The sequence below is a fragment of the Caloenas nicobarica genome, chromosome 2, assembly GCF_036013445.1.
Source record: "Caloenas nicobarica isolate bCalNic1 chromosome 2, bCalNic1.hap1, whole genome shotgun sequence".
NCBI classification, from domain to species: Eukaryota; Metazoa; Chordata; class Aves; order Columbiformes; family Columbidae; genus Caloenas; species Caloenas nicobarica.
The window spans coordinates 131769102-131789151 of record NC_088246.1 but is presented as its reverse complement, the minus strand read 5'-3'; the positions used below and the strand labels follow the sequence as shown (position 1 = coordinate 131789151).

Here is a 20050-nt window from a genome sequence, read left to right as displayed (position 1 = left end):
TCTCTAACAGTTCGTTCCCCAACTTATACTGGAACCTGGGGTTGTTCTTGCCCAGATGCAAGACTCTACACTTGTCTTTGTTATATTTCATTAAATTTTTCCCCGCCCAACTCTCCAGCCTGTCCAGATCTCGCTGGATGGCAGCACAGCCCTCTGGCGTGTCAGCCACTCCTTCCAGCTTGGTGTCATCAGCAAACTTGCTGACAGTGCACTCTAGTCCCTCATCCAAGTCATTGATGAATATATTGAATAATACTGGTCCCAGTACGGACCCTTGAGGCACTCCACTAGATACAGGCCTCCAACCAGACTCCGCCTCCTTGACCACGACTCTCTGGCTTCTTTCCTTCAGCCAGTTCGCAGTCCACCTCACTACCCGATCGTCCAGTCCACACTTCCTCAGTTTAGCTGTGAGGATGCTGTGGGAGACTCTGTCAAATGCTTTACTGAAGTCAAGACAGACCACATCCACTGCTTTGCCATCATCTATCCACCTGGTTATGTCCTCATAAAAGGCTATGAGGTTGGTCAAGCACGACTTCCCCTTGGTGAAGCCACGTTGACTGCCCCTAATGACCCTCTTATCCTTGAAATGCCTTGAGATGGTGCCAAGGATAAGTTGTCCCATCACCTTTCCAGAGATAGAGGTAATGGTAGTGTTAGTTGTCAGAGAGAGCTTATTTTCAAAGTTCGCTGACGATCAATGTATCAAAAGGTATGTTTAGCAAGTCTCCAGCTAAAGCCAATGACGGAGAGTGTAGCAAGTGCTAAAAACTAGGATGTAAAGCCAGATGATACTATTCTGTCCTTGAACATGTTGGCTGCAGAAAGGTTCGTGGCCGCTGTCAGCTTGGGACTAGAATCCCAGCAAATGGGCTGGTTCTGAAGAGTACAGAAGTCTCATCACTCATTCAAATTAGAAAAAATGAACAATAATTAAAGGAAGCTTTTGAAATTGTAACGTCAGGCTTCCTGGCATCATTCATGTAAAATGGATTTGAAGTCTATGCCAGCAAACTGTTTTTAGATAAATGCTTCTTCGAAGAACATCTTCTCTCCAAAATATCAGGAAAAATTAGAACATTAAAAAATGAAAATGTTGGTAGAATAATGGTAGAGAATACTTTTGAAATAAAGCTGTTAAAGCAAATATTGCTTCTTTCACATTTGGGGCCAAACCCCCCTATAATCCTATGAATATAAACTGTGCATCTGGCTGCCCCCACCTCAAGGCATTGGAGACTTCTTTCCCAGCAGGATTGGACAGACTGCAAATACTAGTGAAATTCTTGTAAAATAGTAAAATTCTTCTAAAATAGTTCCCAGAGGGAACTGTGATCAGTCGATTCACCTTAATGTTAGCACTGAACAGGCAGTGGGAGTTTATATTTAAAAATAAGTATTTATGAAACCCCTGTAAGTAGCTCAGGAGTGACTATGTTGCCGTGTATTATCAATACCTGCTTCTGCAAAACAAACTGCGGAATTGAGCTTTTGGTTCCTGTTGTGGCACCTTGGGCCGTAGTCAAGTTTACTACTACCGTACGTGCTCCTTGGTCACATTCGTTTCTGTAAAATGTTGTTCTCTGGTGTCACTCAAAATGTTGAAATCCAGCCTTTTGTGTGCCTGTGCCATGCTCAGTGGCCAGTACAATAACCTCAAAAGCAGCATTTGTCTTTAGCCCCCGGGGAGTATACACACCTGTAGAAATGGTTGACAAAATCCTCATTATCGCAGTTTCTGTCTCTTATGGATACTTTTTTCTTTGTTGTTGTTGGTGGTGGTGGTGGTGGTGTTTTGTTTTTGTTCTAATGTGAAGTTCGCACTTTCCCCAATTACCCAACTATTGCCTGATGTTCAAATTTCTACAGGCTGATGTTGTGGGTTGACCCTGGTGGGCAGCTTAAGCCCCATGCAGGTCCTCGGTCCCTCCTCCCTAGTGCGATGAGGGAAAGAATCAGAAGGGCGAGAGTGAGAAAACTCATGGGTTGAGACAACAACGAAAGCTGCGTGTGCAAGCAAAGCAAAACAAGGGATTCATTCACTGCTTCCCTTGGGTGGCAGGTGTGCAGCCATCTCCAGGAAAGGCGGGCTCCGTCACGCGTAACGGTTACTTGGGAAGACAGACTCCGTGACTCTAAACGTGCCCCGCTTCCTCCCTGTTTTCGCCTGCTTTTATTGCTCAGCATGATGTCTTATGATGTGGGTTAGCCCTTTTATCAGTTGGGGTCACCTGTCCCAGCTCCGTCCCCTCCCAACTTCTTGCCCACTCCAAGCCTACTCGCTGGTGAGGCAGCGAGAGAAGCAGAACAGGCCTTGAAGCCGCGTGAGCACTGCTCAGCAGTAGCTAAAACGTGGGTGTGCTAACAACCCTGGTTTGGTCAGAAATCCAAAGCACAGCACCATACAAGCTGCTCTGGAGAAAATTAACTCTATTCCAGACGAAACCGGTATATTCTCCACCACTTACTCCATACCATTTAAGTCATGTTCAGGTCCCACACTATCCCAACAGATCCTCGTTAAGCACCCCACCCTTGCTGCTCTTCCGTCCTTTGATATATACACAGATATCATTCCCTTCATCCAATGAGCCACCCCTTTAAAAAGTCCACAAATTTCCATTGAGTTAATTTAGTCCGTTGACTTGGGCTCCATCTGTTATGGTAGTTGCTCAGGAGAGGAGAGCTGGTGTGTTGTGTGGAGTTATTTGGCACCAAAGTCAGCTCAGGCTGGGTCACTGCTGCACTTTCATTACTTCTTGTGAGGCTTATCCTCTGTTGGTTTAGGAGGTTTCTGCTCATAGTACTTCCTACATAATGCAACTCAAATAATGGGTTACAACAACTAAAACTTATATCCATTACAGTCTCCTCTCCTTGTCCCTTTGGACTAGGCCATAGGGTTTAACATCACAATGGACTCCCCTTGCCCCTTCTCCAGCATGGGTTTATGCACAGGCCACTGTTCCTTGGGGTGTACCTGCTCCAGTGTGACCTCACCCGTGGGCCACAGTTCCTTCAGGGATGTACCTGCTCTGGCATGGACTGCTCCATGGCCACATATGCTTCTGGATGTGCATGCTCCTGCATGGACTTATACACGGTCACAATCCCGTGGACTTGGGTTCTAGCCTGCCCAGTACAGCAGCACAGAAACAGCAACAATGCCCTGGCCATCTGCCAGCCCATTGCTGTTATCAGCATGTTCCCAGGCAGAGCAGAAGAGGATGACAACAAGTATGGGAAACAGCAGAAGCAAAAAGCACCTGCTAAGAAATAGTAGAGTCTAATATATAGCAAAGCAAGCAAGCCCCAGGGCAAGCACAGGAGCCTGCCAATTAATAGCTAAACAGCTATAAATTTGGTCTAGCATACTCTGATCAAATCTGTTGTTATCTTGAACCCCTCATATCCCACATCGGATGCCCGAAAGGACTCTTACGGATTATCCCTGGCAGGCAGCTCAGCCCCACGCAGCCACTCGCTCACTCTGTCCAGCAGGATGGGAGAGAGAAAGGGAAGGGTAAAAGCACGAGAACTCATGGGCTGAGACAAAGACAGTTTAATAGGTAAAGCAAAGCCGTGCACACAAGCAAAGCAAAGCAAGGAATTCATGCACCACTTCCCATCGGCAGGCACGTGTTCAGCCATCTCCAGGTAGCCGGGCTCCATCACATGTAACAGTTACCTCCGAAGACAAATGTTGTAACTCCAAACCTCTCCCTGTCTTCCCCCAGCCTTTATTGCTGAGCGTGACATCGTGTAGTGTGGAATATCCCTTTGGTCACTCAGGGTCAGCTGTTTGGCTGTGTCCCCTCCCAATTTCCTGCCTTCCCCCAGCCCACTCGCTGGTGGGGCAGTGTGAGAAGTAGAAAAGTCCTCAATGCTGTGTAAGCTAACAATGCTAACAATGCTGTTTTGATCAAAAATCCAAAGCGTAGCACCATAGAAGCTGCCATGGAGAGAATTGGCTCCATCCCAGCCAAAACCAGTAGAGCTTTCTACACTTCACTGGCATCTTTACAGTTGTGTACAACTGGGCAGAAGTCAGGAAATAGGAGAACTCCTTTTTTCTGTGTGAACTTACTGTCTTTGTGCTCTGAAGAAAACTTACACTTTTTTATCAGGTTATTTGCCACAAAACTTCCCCATTTGTTCAAGACAGCTGCTATTTTTGTTGCAAAGGTAATACAGATTAACAGGGAAAGAAGTTTCTTTGAGCAAGGCAGTGGGTCAGTCAGGATTTTATTGATAATTTTAGTGGCATCTGTGATTTGCACAATACCAGGCAACCTGTTTACTGCGGGTTCTTGTCTGGCTCTCAGAAACTTGCAGGTGTCCTACTACACTGAAAATCAACTTGAAATCAAATGGCTACATTATGTAGGTAAGAGCTTCAAGGTCTCCAAACCCTAACTTGTAGATGACTAGCCAAAAATAAGAAAACATGTTGGGAATGTGAAATAGAGGGAGAGAGACAAAACAGAACAAGCTGATAGCAAGAATTGTTCTTGAGAGAGCTTCATGTAAAAATCAAAGCACCTGGATTTTATTGCTTTCCGGTTTATAATGTTTTTTAGTTGACTAACTTCAGAGAGAAGGCACGCAGTACCACAGTGGATGGCAGTGACCCAGAGCAGATCTACCACAAGTGGGTTTATTAGTTTCCATTCATTTCAGAAATATTTCTGCTGACTGTAGACCATCTAGTCCATATTAGCCTATTTTTTACCTCAAAGGAAGCCAAAATAGTGGTAGTCATTCTGCAAAAGAATAACCATAAGAATCATTCTCATATAAGTTTCTATAAGGAAAGATATTTAAGTTTGGAAACCTAGCATAATAATTCACAGAGCCTACTGCAGGAGGTAATATTTGCTGCAGGAAGAATGTTTCTGAATTAATTTGACAGCATGCGGACTTAGGAAAACAAATGCAAATCTAGCTATAAGGGGCAGTAAATTTTCTGACACAAAGTCTCCAACTATCTGGCTTCTGGCCAGAAATCTGTCTAAACTAGCTTTCTTCCCTTCTGGCCATTGTTACCTCTCTCCCTCTTACAAGGAAGAAAGCCCTTTATTCAAGCACTGCTGAAGTTTTGCTCTTCTTGCCCTCAGAAGCAGCCAGGTGCTTCTTTTTTATTTCAGTTTCTAAAAGGAAAGAAGGTAAATGGAGAATAACTGGCTGATGGCATTGTGTGGGTCCCCAGGTGTGGTGTGGATGTCAGCTTGGTCACATTTTAGCTTTTCTCCTTGGCATCTTGCAAATAATGATTGAAATCCTCCCCTGCACGTAACTTGGTCTGTGAAAAAAATGTGAATTATATTTTCATAACCGATTTTAGAATTTAGGGGGTTTACATGTGACAAAGTTTAAAAGCTGTCAGGGTCTCTCAAAATACTGCAGCCAGCACTAAATGCACCGGGCTGGGTCCCCTGCCAAAATCTTTCTAAGTAAATCCTAACGTGACTTGATAACTCAGCTATGGCCCTTGGCTTGGAATACAGCCAGAAGGTTGAAAGACTGGAAGTTTCAGCTGGCAAAATCGTGAGGGTGCGATGGTGAATTCATAGCAGACTGGGGTTTAGCTTTAATTATAACAAGGGAACTCAGCTCTCAAGGAAAAACCCTTTAAAAAGAGAAGCAACAAGAAAAGGTAAAGAAGGAGAAAAGAGACGAGTTACAGTGACTTGCAGCCAAAGCTGTCAGAAGTTTTTTTTATCTCTTGTCTCCTTCAATCTCATTCGGAATTGGGAGCACAATGAAGCGGGATGATTTTCAGAAGTAAAATGATTGTTTCTCGTTTTAATTAAAGAAGGGTGGTCCTTTCTGCATCGTGCCCTATATCTAGGTTAATGCACAAACCCAGTGCCTGTATCAGCGTCAGACTTTTCAGCACACTCAGGCAGCCAGTTTTGTACTCCCAATTTCACAGTGACCCTGTTCCGTCTTCATTAGTGCAGTGTTTGGGGCTTTCAGGTCCAGTTTGTAAACAGAGAATAGTTAATGCTTGCTCCACTCTTCACTCCAGTGACAACCTTCATAATGAAAAAAAGTGTACGTGAAAATGTATTTCCATTGATGCTTTTGCTGGGAAGTAATTTTAAACCCAAACTGTTTTCTCTCTCCAAACTAACCACATTCCTCTCTCCCTTTAGTCAGTTGGTCAGGATGATACCCAAGACACAGACTCCTCCACAAATGCTCCGTACTATGCTTGTCCTTTGCATACTTTATTAGCAAAACACAAAATCCCATCTGATGAAAAAAGGAGATCCTAGGGTTGCCAGTTTTTCATATATCCTTTGACTGTGAACTATAATATTAATTTCAACTCCTCTCCCTGAAAATGCAGTATTTATCTGAATAATTGTGTCTGCATGGATCAGAGGCAAAAAACATGTCAGGTATAACTTGTATTATTTTGTAGTGCTTTGCAGTGTTTTAATTTCTGAATAATTAATTTATTCTTTTGGAGGCAAGATTGTATTCAGTGTTTCAGATCACTGTAGTTGACCTACTCTCTACTATGTCTACAAAATAATACATATCTTAGTTATAGAACAGAGGAAGTGAACAGGGTAGCAAGGTACTCTTCAACATAAGTGTGATTTTTTAATAGAAAGGAAGCCATGTCCCATCTCCTGGTTTCAGCTTCCCCATCAGACAAGTGGGTCTATTTGCACTCCTGAATGGCAGCCATTGAAAATATGGTTGCTCGCTTTGCATGTGCCCCACGGGAACACTGTCTTTATAAACACATACCAGGGTTAAGGTTGAATAGTTGGAAGGTGAACAGTAAGAATGTTACTGCACCGATAATCCTCTACGCTGCGACAGCAGCAGTGTTAGCTGATTTTCTCTGAATTAGCACCAAACATCACATCCAGAGATAGGGTGGAGCTGGGTCTGTCTTGCTTGACTGAGCATAATATATGGCCAGAGTTTCCAGATCTTCTGCATTGCTGAAGCAGGAGCTCAGAATTCAGAGAGTATCTAAATAGCATAAAAAAAAAAGGACCTACAAGCTTCTTTGGCTCAGATGATAAACTTGTTTGCATTTAGCAGATATTTTGTATAGTCTTTGGGAACTGCATCAAGTAAGCTTTTTCACTCTTAATTTGTACTTCACATGTTTTTATAGATGTCAAGTGTCTGCCTTACCAAAGTCAGGAACATAAAATACTGCCACAGTAACGTGTGACAGTGCCTTTGGTCTGCTGCTTGTAACCTATTTATGGTACAGTAATGGCTTATTTCTTCATCTAAACCCTAGGACTGTATTTTAATGAAGATTTAGGGCTACGATGCAGCTGCTATTCAAACTCTGCAAGAGAGGAGCATGTTAGAATAGCTCAAGATTTACTGCTGAACTGTCAGTCTATAAGCTACCGAGTGTCTTTACCCTTCCGTGCAGTAGCCACGGTGGAAACGTTGCCCACTGCTGTGAGGCAGACACAGCGATTAATGAACCTGAGGCGCGCTAATCAAACATATGTTTTCTTGACACAATGATTGTGTTATATATCACATCCGAATGTACAGGCCTTTATCTTTCCTTAATGATCTAGCAAGGGGCCTTTTTAAAATGTGGGTGTTTTTCATGCGCTCCTTAGATTTGTTCCACAGGGGGTGACCATTAAAAACATCTGACGGGCATGCAGTTAGCCAGCTCCCTGCTGAGATTAGTAAAATACTATATTTAGTAATTGCACTACATCAAGGAACTCCAGCATTGCAGGAAACAGTTTGATTCAACGCAGGTTTTTTTCAGATTTTTTGAAATTTTCTTTTATTGTATGTCTTATTTTTTCATCTGGGACATATTTTTTCATCTCAGCCTTGTTTCTTGTATCTATGTTTCCAGACTTCGTTCATACAAAGATTTTTTCCCCAATTTTATTTTTTTGTTTTTACCGTACTGCTGTTCTAGTCTCACAAATAAAATATAAGGAATTTTAAAGCCAGGTAGTAAGGATGCAAACTGGTATTCGGAATCTCTCTCATGCCGCTCCGTGTCTGAAGAGACTAATCTGTTGTTTGTTAGGAAAGTGCTATGGATAAGACAAGGATTCACACTTTTAAGTACTAGAATAGTATACTGTGAAAGCTCCTAAAATTGTCTTTGAGAAAATGGTTTCAAATTAGCAATCATATTTAATTTAGCTTCCTGCTGGAAGTATTTATTCACCACTAAATATTCATGAAACAGAGTTTGAGCTCAAACAGGATTGTGAAAATTTTTTTGTGGTAGATCACGTGAGCAACAGAAAGAGTAATATAAAAGACCCATATGGAAAAGACAAGCATTTCACTGGGAAGCTGAAGGAAGAGAAATGTTTCATGAACTCTCGTCCGAGTCAAAATTACTATTTTAACATCTGATTTTGAGCCCATTCTGATTTGCTTGTCACTGTAAATCCAGAGCAACCTCTGTAAAATCTTCGAAATTATTCTATAAATTCAGTACTAAATTGGATGCTCTTCCTTTAAGGGGCAGATTTCAAGGAATACCATCCTTTGTTCTAACAAAATAGTCCAGGCTTGTCAATCCCGAAGATTTGTGCATTGCTGAACATAATGGCATTTTATTACCTAGTTTATTTCTGTCTAGCATTCTAAGACTCCTGCTGATGCTTTGACTCAGAGTAGTTTTTGGTTTGGAAACATGAACTCTAGCGTCACAGATGGCTTCTTTCTTTTGGTAATTCATATTATTTTTTTTTAAGTTAATAAATGTTCAAGAAAGAAAATGTTTGGCCAGACAGAAGTTGCGTTTCAAACTGTGAACATCTAAGCAACAGTGTGTGAAAATAATAGCCTTTATTTTTGCTCCTTTCAGTCTCTTGTTAGCACAGTCAACTTGTTTCTAGCAGTAGTTCAGTATATTATCGTTCAGCTTGACTACTATGTAGTAGCACAGCAGGTCTCTCACCTTCCTCAGTTGTGAATCAGTAAACCATAGCTCTTGTTCACCCAAAAGGATGGGTCTTCAAATGCAGAAGTGCCCACTGAAGTCCAGGAAACTACCCTGTGCTTGAAGTGGGGGACATTGCATTTTCAGAATACTTTATGCAGATTCACTGTGGCTGTTATCTGAAATTGCATATTGATCCAGTATCTAGCTTACTGCAAGACAAATCCTGCAAGATTTTTTACAGTTTCTGCTAGAACATAGTGAAGGGTATTATACTAAAGCTAGATTCAAGAGACGTGTTTGTATAAATATGAAAGAAATGGGAAATTTCCTGCTTTTGGAGCAGCATTACGACAGAAGTAACCTTAGCTAATTTCTTATGTGTTTTTGTACAGTGTAATTTAGTTTTCCCTTTATAAAATAACATAGAAGGTTGAGAATTTTGGCTATGCCATTCCACGCTCAGTTGTAACATTGTAAACATTCATCTTATATCTTCCTTTATGTGAAGCTATAAATGTCCATCAAAATATTTGCGTCTCTTCAGTAATTTAAAATATTAAAAACAAGGGCCAAATTTCAACATAGTTGTCAAATGGTTTCAGACTTTCGCATACATTTCTATATACATACACCAGTTAGTAGTACTCCTCCATACGTACTCATTCCATACAGCTTGTTCCTGACTGAAGCAATCATGTAAAGGATATACAGTTGCATCTCCTGAGAATATCAAACATGAAAGCATGCATGTATGAGTAAATCCATGGCATGTGCTTGTGGAAAAAAATTACTTCTAGAATTTATTTCATTATTTTGATGCCCAGGATGCACTTTGCGTTTTACACACGGAGGTTTTGTGCTGCACCCACATAGGGCAACAGGGTGCTGTGTTTGGGATTCCTGAGCTGGTTGTACATGATTTATCTCAGGTACTCCACCCGTGGAGTTACCCAGGAGAAAAGCTAGAAGTGCTGTATGCTTTTTCCAATAAATGAGCAGGCTCATTTAGAGTTATTGCCAGGATCTTGTTGTGGCATTGCTTTGTGCTGTGTGGACATACCTTGGAGGAGAATTATGTGTAAATCACTCATAATAGTCTGAGGCTGGAGTCTTACATTTTACTAGGAAACTTGCACAACCCTTACTACACACATCAGTATGGTGGCCATTATTTTCTAACCAGATCCTAATGCTGTTCTATAAAATGTTTGCTTATGTGTTATCCAAACAAAACAGTCCGAATTTTAATGAGTGAAATTTCATTCCTGTTTAATCCTTAAAATGCATGGAGCTAATTTATGACTGTCCCTTAATTACTCAGAATTGAAGCCTGATAATTAGGTCTGGACGTAGATAGGAATTATTTTCGTAACTCTTTTATTTTTACCTCCATAATATACGGAAAGCGAAAATGACCAATTGCAGTTGGGCCACGGGCCTTAATGGTGGGTTATAGGCCCAGCACTGCCATTACTCCCGCCAGTGCCGAGTGAACTTGGACGAGTCGTTTAACGACTGTCCACAAAGTGTCCTTACCTGCCTAACAGAGTTATTGCCAAGATGAGCTTCAGTCAAGCACTTTTGACTCTTGAGGCACTGAGGAACTCAGAAAAGTATTATTGTCATTGTGAATCTCACCAATGGCCGTGTACTCACTGTTGGAGCACTTGTCTGGCCTTCAGTCACCACGCCTTGACCGCAGATACTGAATCAGGTGTTTTGCTGTGCCTTCGTGTTCCCCTGCCTTAGATAATAATGATGTTCTTAAACCAGTTTTATAGACGTTCAGGTTTCTCCCATGCTTATAATAGCATTAACATAGCAACTGAAATATTTGCAACATACTGCTGGCCAAAAACCTAGAAGTAACTGCTGTTATTTAGACTATTTAGTAACTATTCAACTACTGCCATTTCTTTCTGAGTGCCTATTTTGGACATTCTGCTCAAATAGGTAAACACCTAGCACTCTTGGTTGACAAAACCAAAAAAAACCAAAAAAACAAACGCTGGATCACAGATCAAATTTTAAGGAGAAAGGAATAGAATATAGAGTTTGTGAATGTAGCAGCTGGACTGAAAAATAACAAAACAGGACTACTGGGAAATTGCACATCCACCTGCCAAATGTAGAAGAAATCTGAATGTTTCTGCTGACTGCACAAATCTATAGACTAGAGAGATCTGATGAAAGGCCAATGGTTTATTCTGTCCCCCATTCAAAGTCCAGTCTTTTGGGTTTTTTTAATATCGCTATTCATATTATTAACATAGAAAGTGTTGATTTTGGTTCAGCTGAAGAGCTTCAACAAGGCCAGAGATAATTAGAGGACTGTTGTCTAAGAAATTACAAAGTAATGGCCTTGATATATTCAGATGAGGCCCAAAGTGTGTCATGAAATTGCTTTGGGAAAGTTAGAACTAGAAAGATACAAAAATTCTGACTTTATCGCAATTTCAATGTGAGACTCTAAAGGGAGTGTGCATGAAATCTGCTATTGCAAATACAATAAAAGTGTCATGTAATGCTACTAATAATTTTTCCTCTGGATATGTCCTGTTCTTTCAGCTTGTTACCCTTGCTTTATTCTAGGGGACATTAGTGAAGTGTAACCTTATTTGTATTATTCTCATTAAAAATAAGCCTATGAACATGCTATGCAGTGCAGAAAATGCCATTTTTTCCATTTCTCTGTATGTGTTCTAAAACATGTACTTTTCTTGGTCACCAGATTTTATCCCTTTTGCTATGTCATGTCTGCAGTACAGACTCATCCTCTTGAGCTTTTCTGCCCCATTTCTCCACACCACATTCCCAGAACACGTACTCAGCAGAATATCTAACTTGCATCCAGATACTGCAGTTGTGGAAGCTTGATAAGTCCTTGTCATAACAGTAGTCCCTGACATTTAACGAACTTCAGTTTATATTTGCAAGCCAAATTTCATACCTTCATACCTCTTTCGATTAATCAAAGTTAAACCATTGTATATGTGAAGGGGCCTCTTGTGGTTTCTAAATAAGTCGTATGGCTTTTCTGGCAGGGAGCGACAAGCAATTTAGTAGGTACGTATTGTGGGGGTTGAGAGAGGAAGAGAGAGAAGGATAATCCAGAAAGCTTTGAAAGGGGCTGAGTGAAATCAATATTTCTATACACAGTACAAGAATTTTGCCTTCTCTATCTTACTTTTGGCTGCAGCAAAACTGTTTTGATGTGTTGTCAGTAATTCTGAAATATAGTACCAGCTTGGTTTTCCTCTCACTCAGCTGGTTTTGCTCTGGTTTTGATTCAGCTGAAGTATTCCCAATTTGCACCTGTGGCAAAGAAGAGTTAGGCACAGGGGATTTAATACACGCGGCATACAATTAAGTATCATATATGTCACTAAATCATTTCCACAGGAATAACTCTAATATAGTTCCTAGTTGTCTTCAGAAATAATAAAGTTTAATTTTTTTGCCTACATGTCAAGATGGGGCTTTAACTTTTGCCTGAGAGCTGTACAGCTGTAAATAGATACTAACATAAAAGGTCTGTCTCCAGCAGAGCTGATCTCTCTTTCCATTTCTGACAGGGGGTCACATAGCCAATGTAAATTACCACCATAAACTAAATTCCACCTCTCCTGTAGAACAAAGTGCTTGATCAGCCTGTCTAGAAGCCAGGAGCTATGCAGAGAACTGTAATATTTCAACAATTCAGCATGAGTGGCAACCTGTTCTTAATAATCGAACACTGGCAACATTTAACTTAATTTTGTCTCAACATATTAAAATCCATCCTTGCTTTAGGGATTTAAGAACTATCTGAAGGGGACTTGAAGACAGGGAGAATAATTCAAGTAGAAGCACTACCTCTGTATTTCATGTAAGATTCAGGCTCAACACACACTTCTTGACATCAGTAGGGAATGAGTTACTCAGAAAAAGCAGCAGAAAAAGGTAGCCTAGGCATCTCAAGAAGAAAATGAATTCTTCTCCATTTTATCTGTCATTTTGGTTTAATTACAAAATAAAGTTCAAATATACAACATTACATAGCCATGTCAAAAAAGCTAGTGGATTTTAGTAGAAATTGCATTACAATTGAAAAATTAAAACTGCTATTGCCAGGTTTTTGGCGGTGTAATGATTTACATGGATCTTTTATAACTAAGCTACAAAATGCTGTTAAAAATGACATCTCGGCTGGAAACTATAACTTGAAACTAGATCCTTATAATTGTATGGATACATCTTGAATTCAGTCTCACAGGCCTCAGAAACTGAAGAAAACAGCACTTTACGAACAATCCAACAGGCATATCACAGAAAATTCAGCCTCAGTTCAGTATGTTACTGCCTAGAATATTTTACCCACTCCTCATTTTATATTAAAGATGAATTCAATGTAAATGTTTGGAATTCTTCTTACAAACTTGTTGAAAAGGGACGGTTTTTTAGCATGACTCCCTTGTACAAACCTGGTGTTTAGCAGATTACGTATGTTATTCTGTTATAGGTACACTACAGTGATAGACAAAATGGCAAAGAGTGTATGACCTGTTTGACACTGTCTCCTGTGCAGATGACTTTCCAAGGTATCGGAAGCTCCATTGAAGCCAGCCATGACCAGGTATAATACCTTCACCCCACACTCTTGTAATTTTATTAATATCTAGTAAGGCCAGAATGTCAGCATTAGTAAATTTTAAATTTCGACACATCTTGTGATTTTTGTGTGGCATGTTCTTGTCACTGGGATTTGCTGGTCTTGCCATAGTAAAATCCTGGTTAGATTGAAAGAGTGACCCAAGGAGACAAAACTGTGTTGCCTTTTATATATTTTTAAGACATATTAGGAAAGCCTGAGGAGCTTGCTTTGGTTTTGAAGTCAGATGTAAGGTTTCTGCAAAGGTTTTGTTTAATTTTATGTGTGTATCAGGTCTTGTCTATCCTATTTTTACTAGAAGATTATGGGTAGCTGGAAAAGCAGAGAGATGAAGCAATCATCTCCAGCCATCATCTGTCACAAGAATCTGGCATTTGAGAGGAGAAAGAGACTATGTAAAACTCCCATTTTGTTTGATGGTTCTTAAAATGTTTAATTCAAGCTTCTGGCCAAAGGCCAGAAGAAAAAACGTCTCAATGCCTGTCACTCATCACCCTGCTGCTTCAAATGGGAACTGAGGGGGACTTCCATTCCAGTCTTCTTGTCCTCCAACACTCTTATTTATAAAAGCAAGACAAGACTTTGATACTCCAAAAGTTTTAAAAGCAAAAAGGAAACAAGCAGAAGAAAAATTTAAACTGAACCTTGCACCTTTCGGACCTTCGGTAGAATGGAAAAAGTACTGTTTTTATTTGCCTTCTTAGGCCATCTTTAAATTGTACTGTGTTCACATTTGCCATACATTTTGTCAGATTCTGTGTAAGATTCTCTAAGGCAAAAGGAAAACTCATCTTAAGAATTATCAGAATTAGTTACTTTTAGGGAAAAGCTTCAGGCGCTCTTAGCCATATTTTTGGTTGGTGGTTTTTTTTTTAATTGGAAATTTCTAAGTTAGTTGTTAACATAGCCTAAACCCATTAGTTATTTACATGGTAACATGAGGATATTTCCTGTCCGTAAGTGTTTGGTGTTTTACAGTAATGGAGAGCTGTGGTAAGTCAGAACATACTTTGACAGAAGTAATTCATTCAATTCTCATTTCATCCAGCAACTTGTTTATGCTGTTCTAAAGTTGCTTCATTTTTCTTGCCTTTTAAAATTTAGTTATAAGTCAAATACAATATTTAGACATTTCAATGAATTTAAGGTGGTCCATGTCAATTTGGTAACAACTATATTCTGGGCTACCAGCCAGCTTGGCCTTTGTCTTAGAATTTATTTAGGCTAGAGTATGATATGTAAACAGAAAAAAAGACTTTGTAAGCAAAAAGCACATTTAAACCATCTGAATAATTATATATTTAAGACATCTAAATGAAAAAGTGTTATTGAGCCTGCAAAATCAGGCACCTAAAAATTAGGAAATTCCAGATTATGCGCAGCATTAGTTTGATCCCAAGTGTGCCCATTCAGTGCTCCAAACAGGACATTCTTCTGTGAGGAAAAAAAATATTCATAAAATCACATACATAAAGATTGTATCGTAGCATGTGCACAAATGGGTAGAATTAAGTTTGCTTGGGCCATTATGTAGCTAGAATTTCCTAATCTTACTTCAATTTGAAGTTTAAAAAAGTGTTTATCATTGGGCTTAGTTATGTAATTTTCCATGGGTTTCTTAAAAAGGAAAGAAAAATGTTTTGTCATTGTATGATGGGGCGGTTGTTGCATACTGAAACCACATCACTTGTGCAAAGATTTCATCTGAGCTGAGAGCAAAAGACAGTAATCATCTAAAAGCCAAGTGCCAACCAGTGGGTCACAAAATAGCGCCGCATACTGGACAGGATTCACAAATCTCTGCTCATCCTCTTCTTAAATATCAAAGGAATTCCACTTTCTGGGGAAGAGAGATGCTACTGACTGCTTGTGCTTGATAAGGCAGGTGGCAGGACTGGATCGAAGCATTATTTGCTGTCACCTGAATAAAGAGAGAAAACTGAATCATTAGCAAACAAACAGAAAGCACATCAAATGTTTGTCAGGCACTGGAATTAATTAATTCATGTCTAAATTAGAGCTCTTAATGGACTAGCTAAAAAAATAAATATATTTTCTTTCTTGTTCCTATGTGATGCGTATGATTTTGCTTCTTTTTCTACAGTTTTCCTCACAACAGGTTCATTTGATACCCGTATTCTTTTTATAAAAATAGGTAGCAGAACTGCTGCACCTTGGTTAAGCTGAATTATCAACATTTTAAAGTTTCAAATGAAATAAGTGCAAGATATCCACATACTATAAAACTTAAATTCTAGAAACTCTAATTTATGTCATCCATATTTTTAAATAATCTCTTTTGTATTATATGGTAATTAGGATGGACTAGTCACCTGAAAGCCTGTGGTTTCAATGGAGGCATGTTGATTTGTGTCAGCTATGGGGCCTGACATAGTTTCACTTCAAGGATCTGTCTGCTTCTGTGTTTATGAAAATAATTTTTCTCATGTTCATTCTGAAATATAGATTTTATAATTTCTAGGGGGGTTTTTTTGGTTGGTTGGGTTTTGTTTGTTTGTTTTGTTTCATTTTGTTAATGGAAAACTCTCTGAATGAGACTCTGGAATAGTTTCTCTGTGGGAAAGTGGTTGAATCTGTTATATAAGAATATCTAAAGAAAAAGCTGTATACCAGAGTTGTCACTGTGTGTATTTCGGCAGAAGAACCACAGCTGACCGTGTACCTTGATAAAAAAAAAGGAAGGGAAGGGAAGGGAAGGGAAGGGAAGGGAAGGGAAGGGAAGGGAAGGGAAGGGAAGGGAAAAGAAAGGAAAGGAAAGGAAAGGAAAGGAAAGGAAAGGAAAGGAAAGGAAAGGAAAGGAAAGGAAAGGAAAGGAAAGGAAAGGAAAGGAAAGGAAAGGAAAGGAAAGGAAAGGAAAGGAAAGGAAAGGAAAGGAAAACGGGTTCCTGATGGCAATGCTTTCAGGTTACATTTGTCTTTTGCAATATATCTCTCGACTCACATCCAGTGGGAGATTTGTTACCCAGCAGATACCAATGAGGTTACCATGCTACATAAGTGTATTATCTTGCTTTTTCAAATATGCCAAGACTTGACACAGCACTTTTTCAAGTCACTTCCTCTTTCCCTAGACTCTGTAGGGAGTTTTCATTCTTTAGATTGGTTTAGCTTGTGTTTTTAATGAGTTTAAATTCTTTATCCACATACTTCATTTGAGCAGTTTCAGATTAAAAGAAGCATTTCATACTGGTACACTAATTAGTGTGTATTTCAAATATCTGATTAACAAGGCATATCTGATTTGGTCATGAAGCGGTATTGTGGAAGCAATTGCTGGTGTTTCATTTTTCTTTTGGCAAACAGTAAAAAAGGGAAACATTCCTAAAGTACCACTGCAGTCCAGCCTGCCACATGTTCTATTGCATTTTGCATTCAGGTATGCCAGCCTCTTTAGTAGAAATGTAATGGTTTTTAGAATATTTTTTCCCTGAATTATTTATTTCTCTATTTTCTGTTTCCTAGTATTCGACTGTAACTATAAATGGCAACAATTGTTTGGGGTTTTTTTTCAATAGAATTTAGCTACAAGCAACTTTTAGTTAAAATGGTCCCCACTTTCTAGTGGCTTTCTCAAGCAAAACTGAGTTTTTCCTTAATGGTAATGAATCCTGGTATTTTTTACCTTGCTGTGGAACTGGAGGCAACCTATTCTCAGGACTCAGGATGGACTTTAGGCATACGGTGTAAAGCTGAGGATTTAATTGAATGTGGATGATACAAGGAAACAGGAAGTGCAGATAATTGTTCTGTTTGTGTCACTAAGAAAACTGAAGGTATGATGGGCAGGAGACAGAAAAAAAAAATCAAAGATAGGAGTCTATATAAGCAAAAAATGGGTCGAATGGAGCAGAAAACTAAGAAAGTGAATGTCTAAAGGCCATAGGAGTGAAACAATGAGAATAAGTTAGAGCTAAATGGAAGAGAGTGCTCAAAAATCCCACCAAAATGAAGGCATCTTCTCTACTGCTTAGTCTGAAAGTCTTAGGGAGTTCTGCCTGCTTAGCTTCTCAAGGTATTGGACACTGAATTGCTTGTTACCAATACAAATAAATATCTTTCAGCTTTAGCAAACTGGGTTATATGAAGAGTGCTTTGAAATCATGAGCACAGAGGTAACAAGAACTTTTAGGTAGAAGATTTAATGCTATCAGAGCAAACTACTGAAGGAAATAGAGATTTCTGTTTCCCCTAAAGACTTCCAGTCAATACCATTGAGTTGTTAAGAGATGTACTTTATTTAACACAAATTACTGGACTCACTGTAATGGTAACTAGGTTAAATTTGATGGCCTGTGTCATACAAGATGGCCTGTGACATAGTTTCAATCTAAGAAGTGACACTTTTGCTATGTCCTGAACAAGACAGTGTCAAACTCATCTTCCATGTTTGTGTGTATGTTTTGGAAATTTGCAATATTATCATCTTTAGTGGCTTTGTAATAATTGCTATTTTTCTCAGTGCTTCAGCTCTGAATGACTGCACCTTTGCTTCAGCAGTATCATACCCCTGTGGTTGTCATAGCTGTACAGAAAACCCTGGAAAAAATATCTTGGGTGCATTCTTAACACTTGCTGAACAGCAGGCAGATTGAAAGTATGAAAATTCATTTTTTAATAAAATTATTTTAAAGTCAGTTCTGGTGATGAGAAAGAAGAGATTGGGCCCATTTTGAGATTTTTGAATGCTTGCCATGGAGTGCTCTGCCTGTACAACTGAATTTTCAGCTCCCAGTAACCTGATGTTCATTGAGGGGTGACCCGTTCTCTATTTAAATTTCAAGATACAGAACAAAGACTACTGCATTTTCTTGAAGTCTCCTTCTTTTAATACTTTGTGATGATTTTGGAGGTTTTAACGTGTGGGTTTTGGAGCTAGCAGTACTTCCCATTTGTTTATTACTGGCTTCTGATGTTTAAATTAACCAATAGTCCCAACGAGACATGCTACTAAAGTGAGCATAATGAATCTTTCATGCTTATATTTTTAGTCCATGCTTTCTTAATCCCATCCATTATATTTATGTTGTATATTAGACCATGTTTTTAGAACTCTTCTACACTTTACAGTGCATAAAATGAAATACTTTTATTTTCTAGGACAGATAAGAGTTGTGTAATATTATATATAATCTACCACTATTACCACTTTAAAACAGTTGGAAAGAAAATAAGCAGGGGCAGAAATTATAGAAGTGGAAGAGCTATTGATGAGATAAACTTTATAAGAGAGTCCAGCAGGGAGGACCCTGTAAGAAAAACAAAAGCCCCAAAAACCAGTGGTGCAGTCAGTGAATATGCAGAGGATGAGAAATTGTCCAGTGCTGTAACCAGTAAAGATGAAAGGGATTGGTGTTTTTTCATTAAGTTACCTTGCTATATCAGAAAAAAAGTTCATTTACTGGACACTGCATTAATTCCTGCTTAAAATTAATTTTGTTCTAAGGTGAAATTGGTATTCTCTGGATATTCAGATTTACTTCACAGTGGATGTTTGTGTGCTGGACATACACAAAAAATGACAAAATATTACTATTTTTTTTTTTTAATACATGTATTTGATTTTTTGGATGGTGTTATGTGCTTCACTTGTCAGCTCATTTCTACTTGATTTACTATAAAAACAATTCTTGTTTCTTTGGGGTGGCTTCTTTAGTAAAATGAGAAAACTTTAGTTTGAATGAGTAAAACTCTTCTAGCAGTTTTCCCAAAACTAGGTGATTCCCTTCACAGCCCCTTCAGCATCAGGACTCCTACCTGATCTTGTCAAAACATCTCATGCAACTAGATCTCCTTCTCCTGCCTTCGCCTTGACAACTCCATAACCTTCAAGGTGAGTCCGGCATGGCCACAGCTGAGTGCCTGGTGCTCCAAGAGACAGTTCATGTGGGACAGAAATATAAGCTGCTTTTGATATATAGCACCATGCTTCACTCTTGTTGTGTGGCGAAAGTTGCACCTCTTGGGTTGACGTTGCAGTCAGGAGTCATCCCATCAGGTTTTAGTTAGGCTCACTAGGTTGTTTTCTGGTATTTGGTAGTTTTTCCTCGTCTGCTGTGCTCCCCACAACTGTGTGTGGAAGCATTTGTACATTCTCTCTGTACTCTTCATCTTCTGTTTCGCATTATTTCAGTCTGGATGTACGTGACAGAACATTTGCTTTTCCCTGGCAGCTGCTAAGTTTTCCTCGATGAGCTCGAGATCAAACGTTTCTATTTGTTCAGAATGTGTAATCTTTCATTTTCAAAAAGTGAGTTACTAATTAACTGCCGAATGGGAACAGAATGTAAACCAAGACATAGCTGTCTCCCTGCCAGACCCTTTCAGTGCTCTCAATCAGGGCTTCCCGAACAGCTTCCCAATGTGAATGCCTCTTGCTGAAGATGCAGAATAGGATTTTCAGTGCTCTGTGTATGCGTGTTTGTTTACACAGTAATGTCAGCAGGGTATGAAATGCT

At 39.4% G+C, this 20050-nt stretch overlaps 1 protein-coding gene across 9 annotated transcripts in view; it reads left to right on the top strand.

Annotated features, from left to right (window-relative positions):
- The window catches only part of STAU2 (staufen double-stranded RNA binding protein 2), a 174333-nt gene that overhangs the window by 100216 nt on the left and 54067 nt on the right, over positions 1-20050 (top strand). For 5 of the 9 annotated variants that reach the window (XM_065627395.1, XM_065627393.1, XM_065627394.1 and 2 more), the window contains exon 13: positions 13425-13538. The exons of 2 other annotated variants lie outside the window; for them this stretch is intronic. In XM_065627395.1, the coding sequence (XP_065483467.1) occupies positions 13425-13538 (114 nt within the window). Of the gene's footprint in view, positions 1-13424; positions 13539-13847; positions 15610-19325; positions 19426-20050 lie in introns of those variants that run through there. 2 more of the 9 variants (XM_065627396.1, XM_065627400.1) reach the window with 2 other exon arrangements.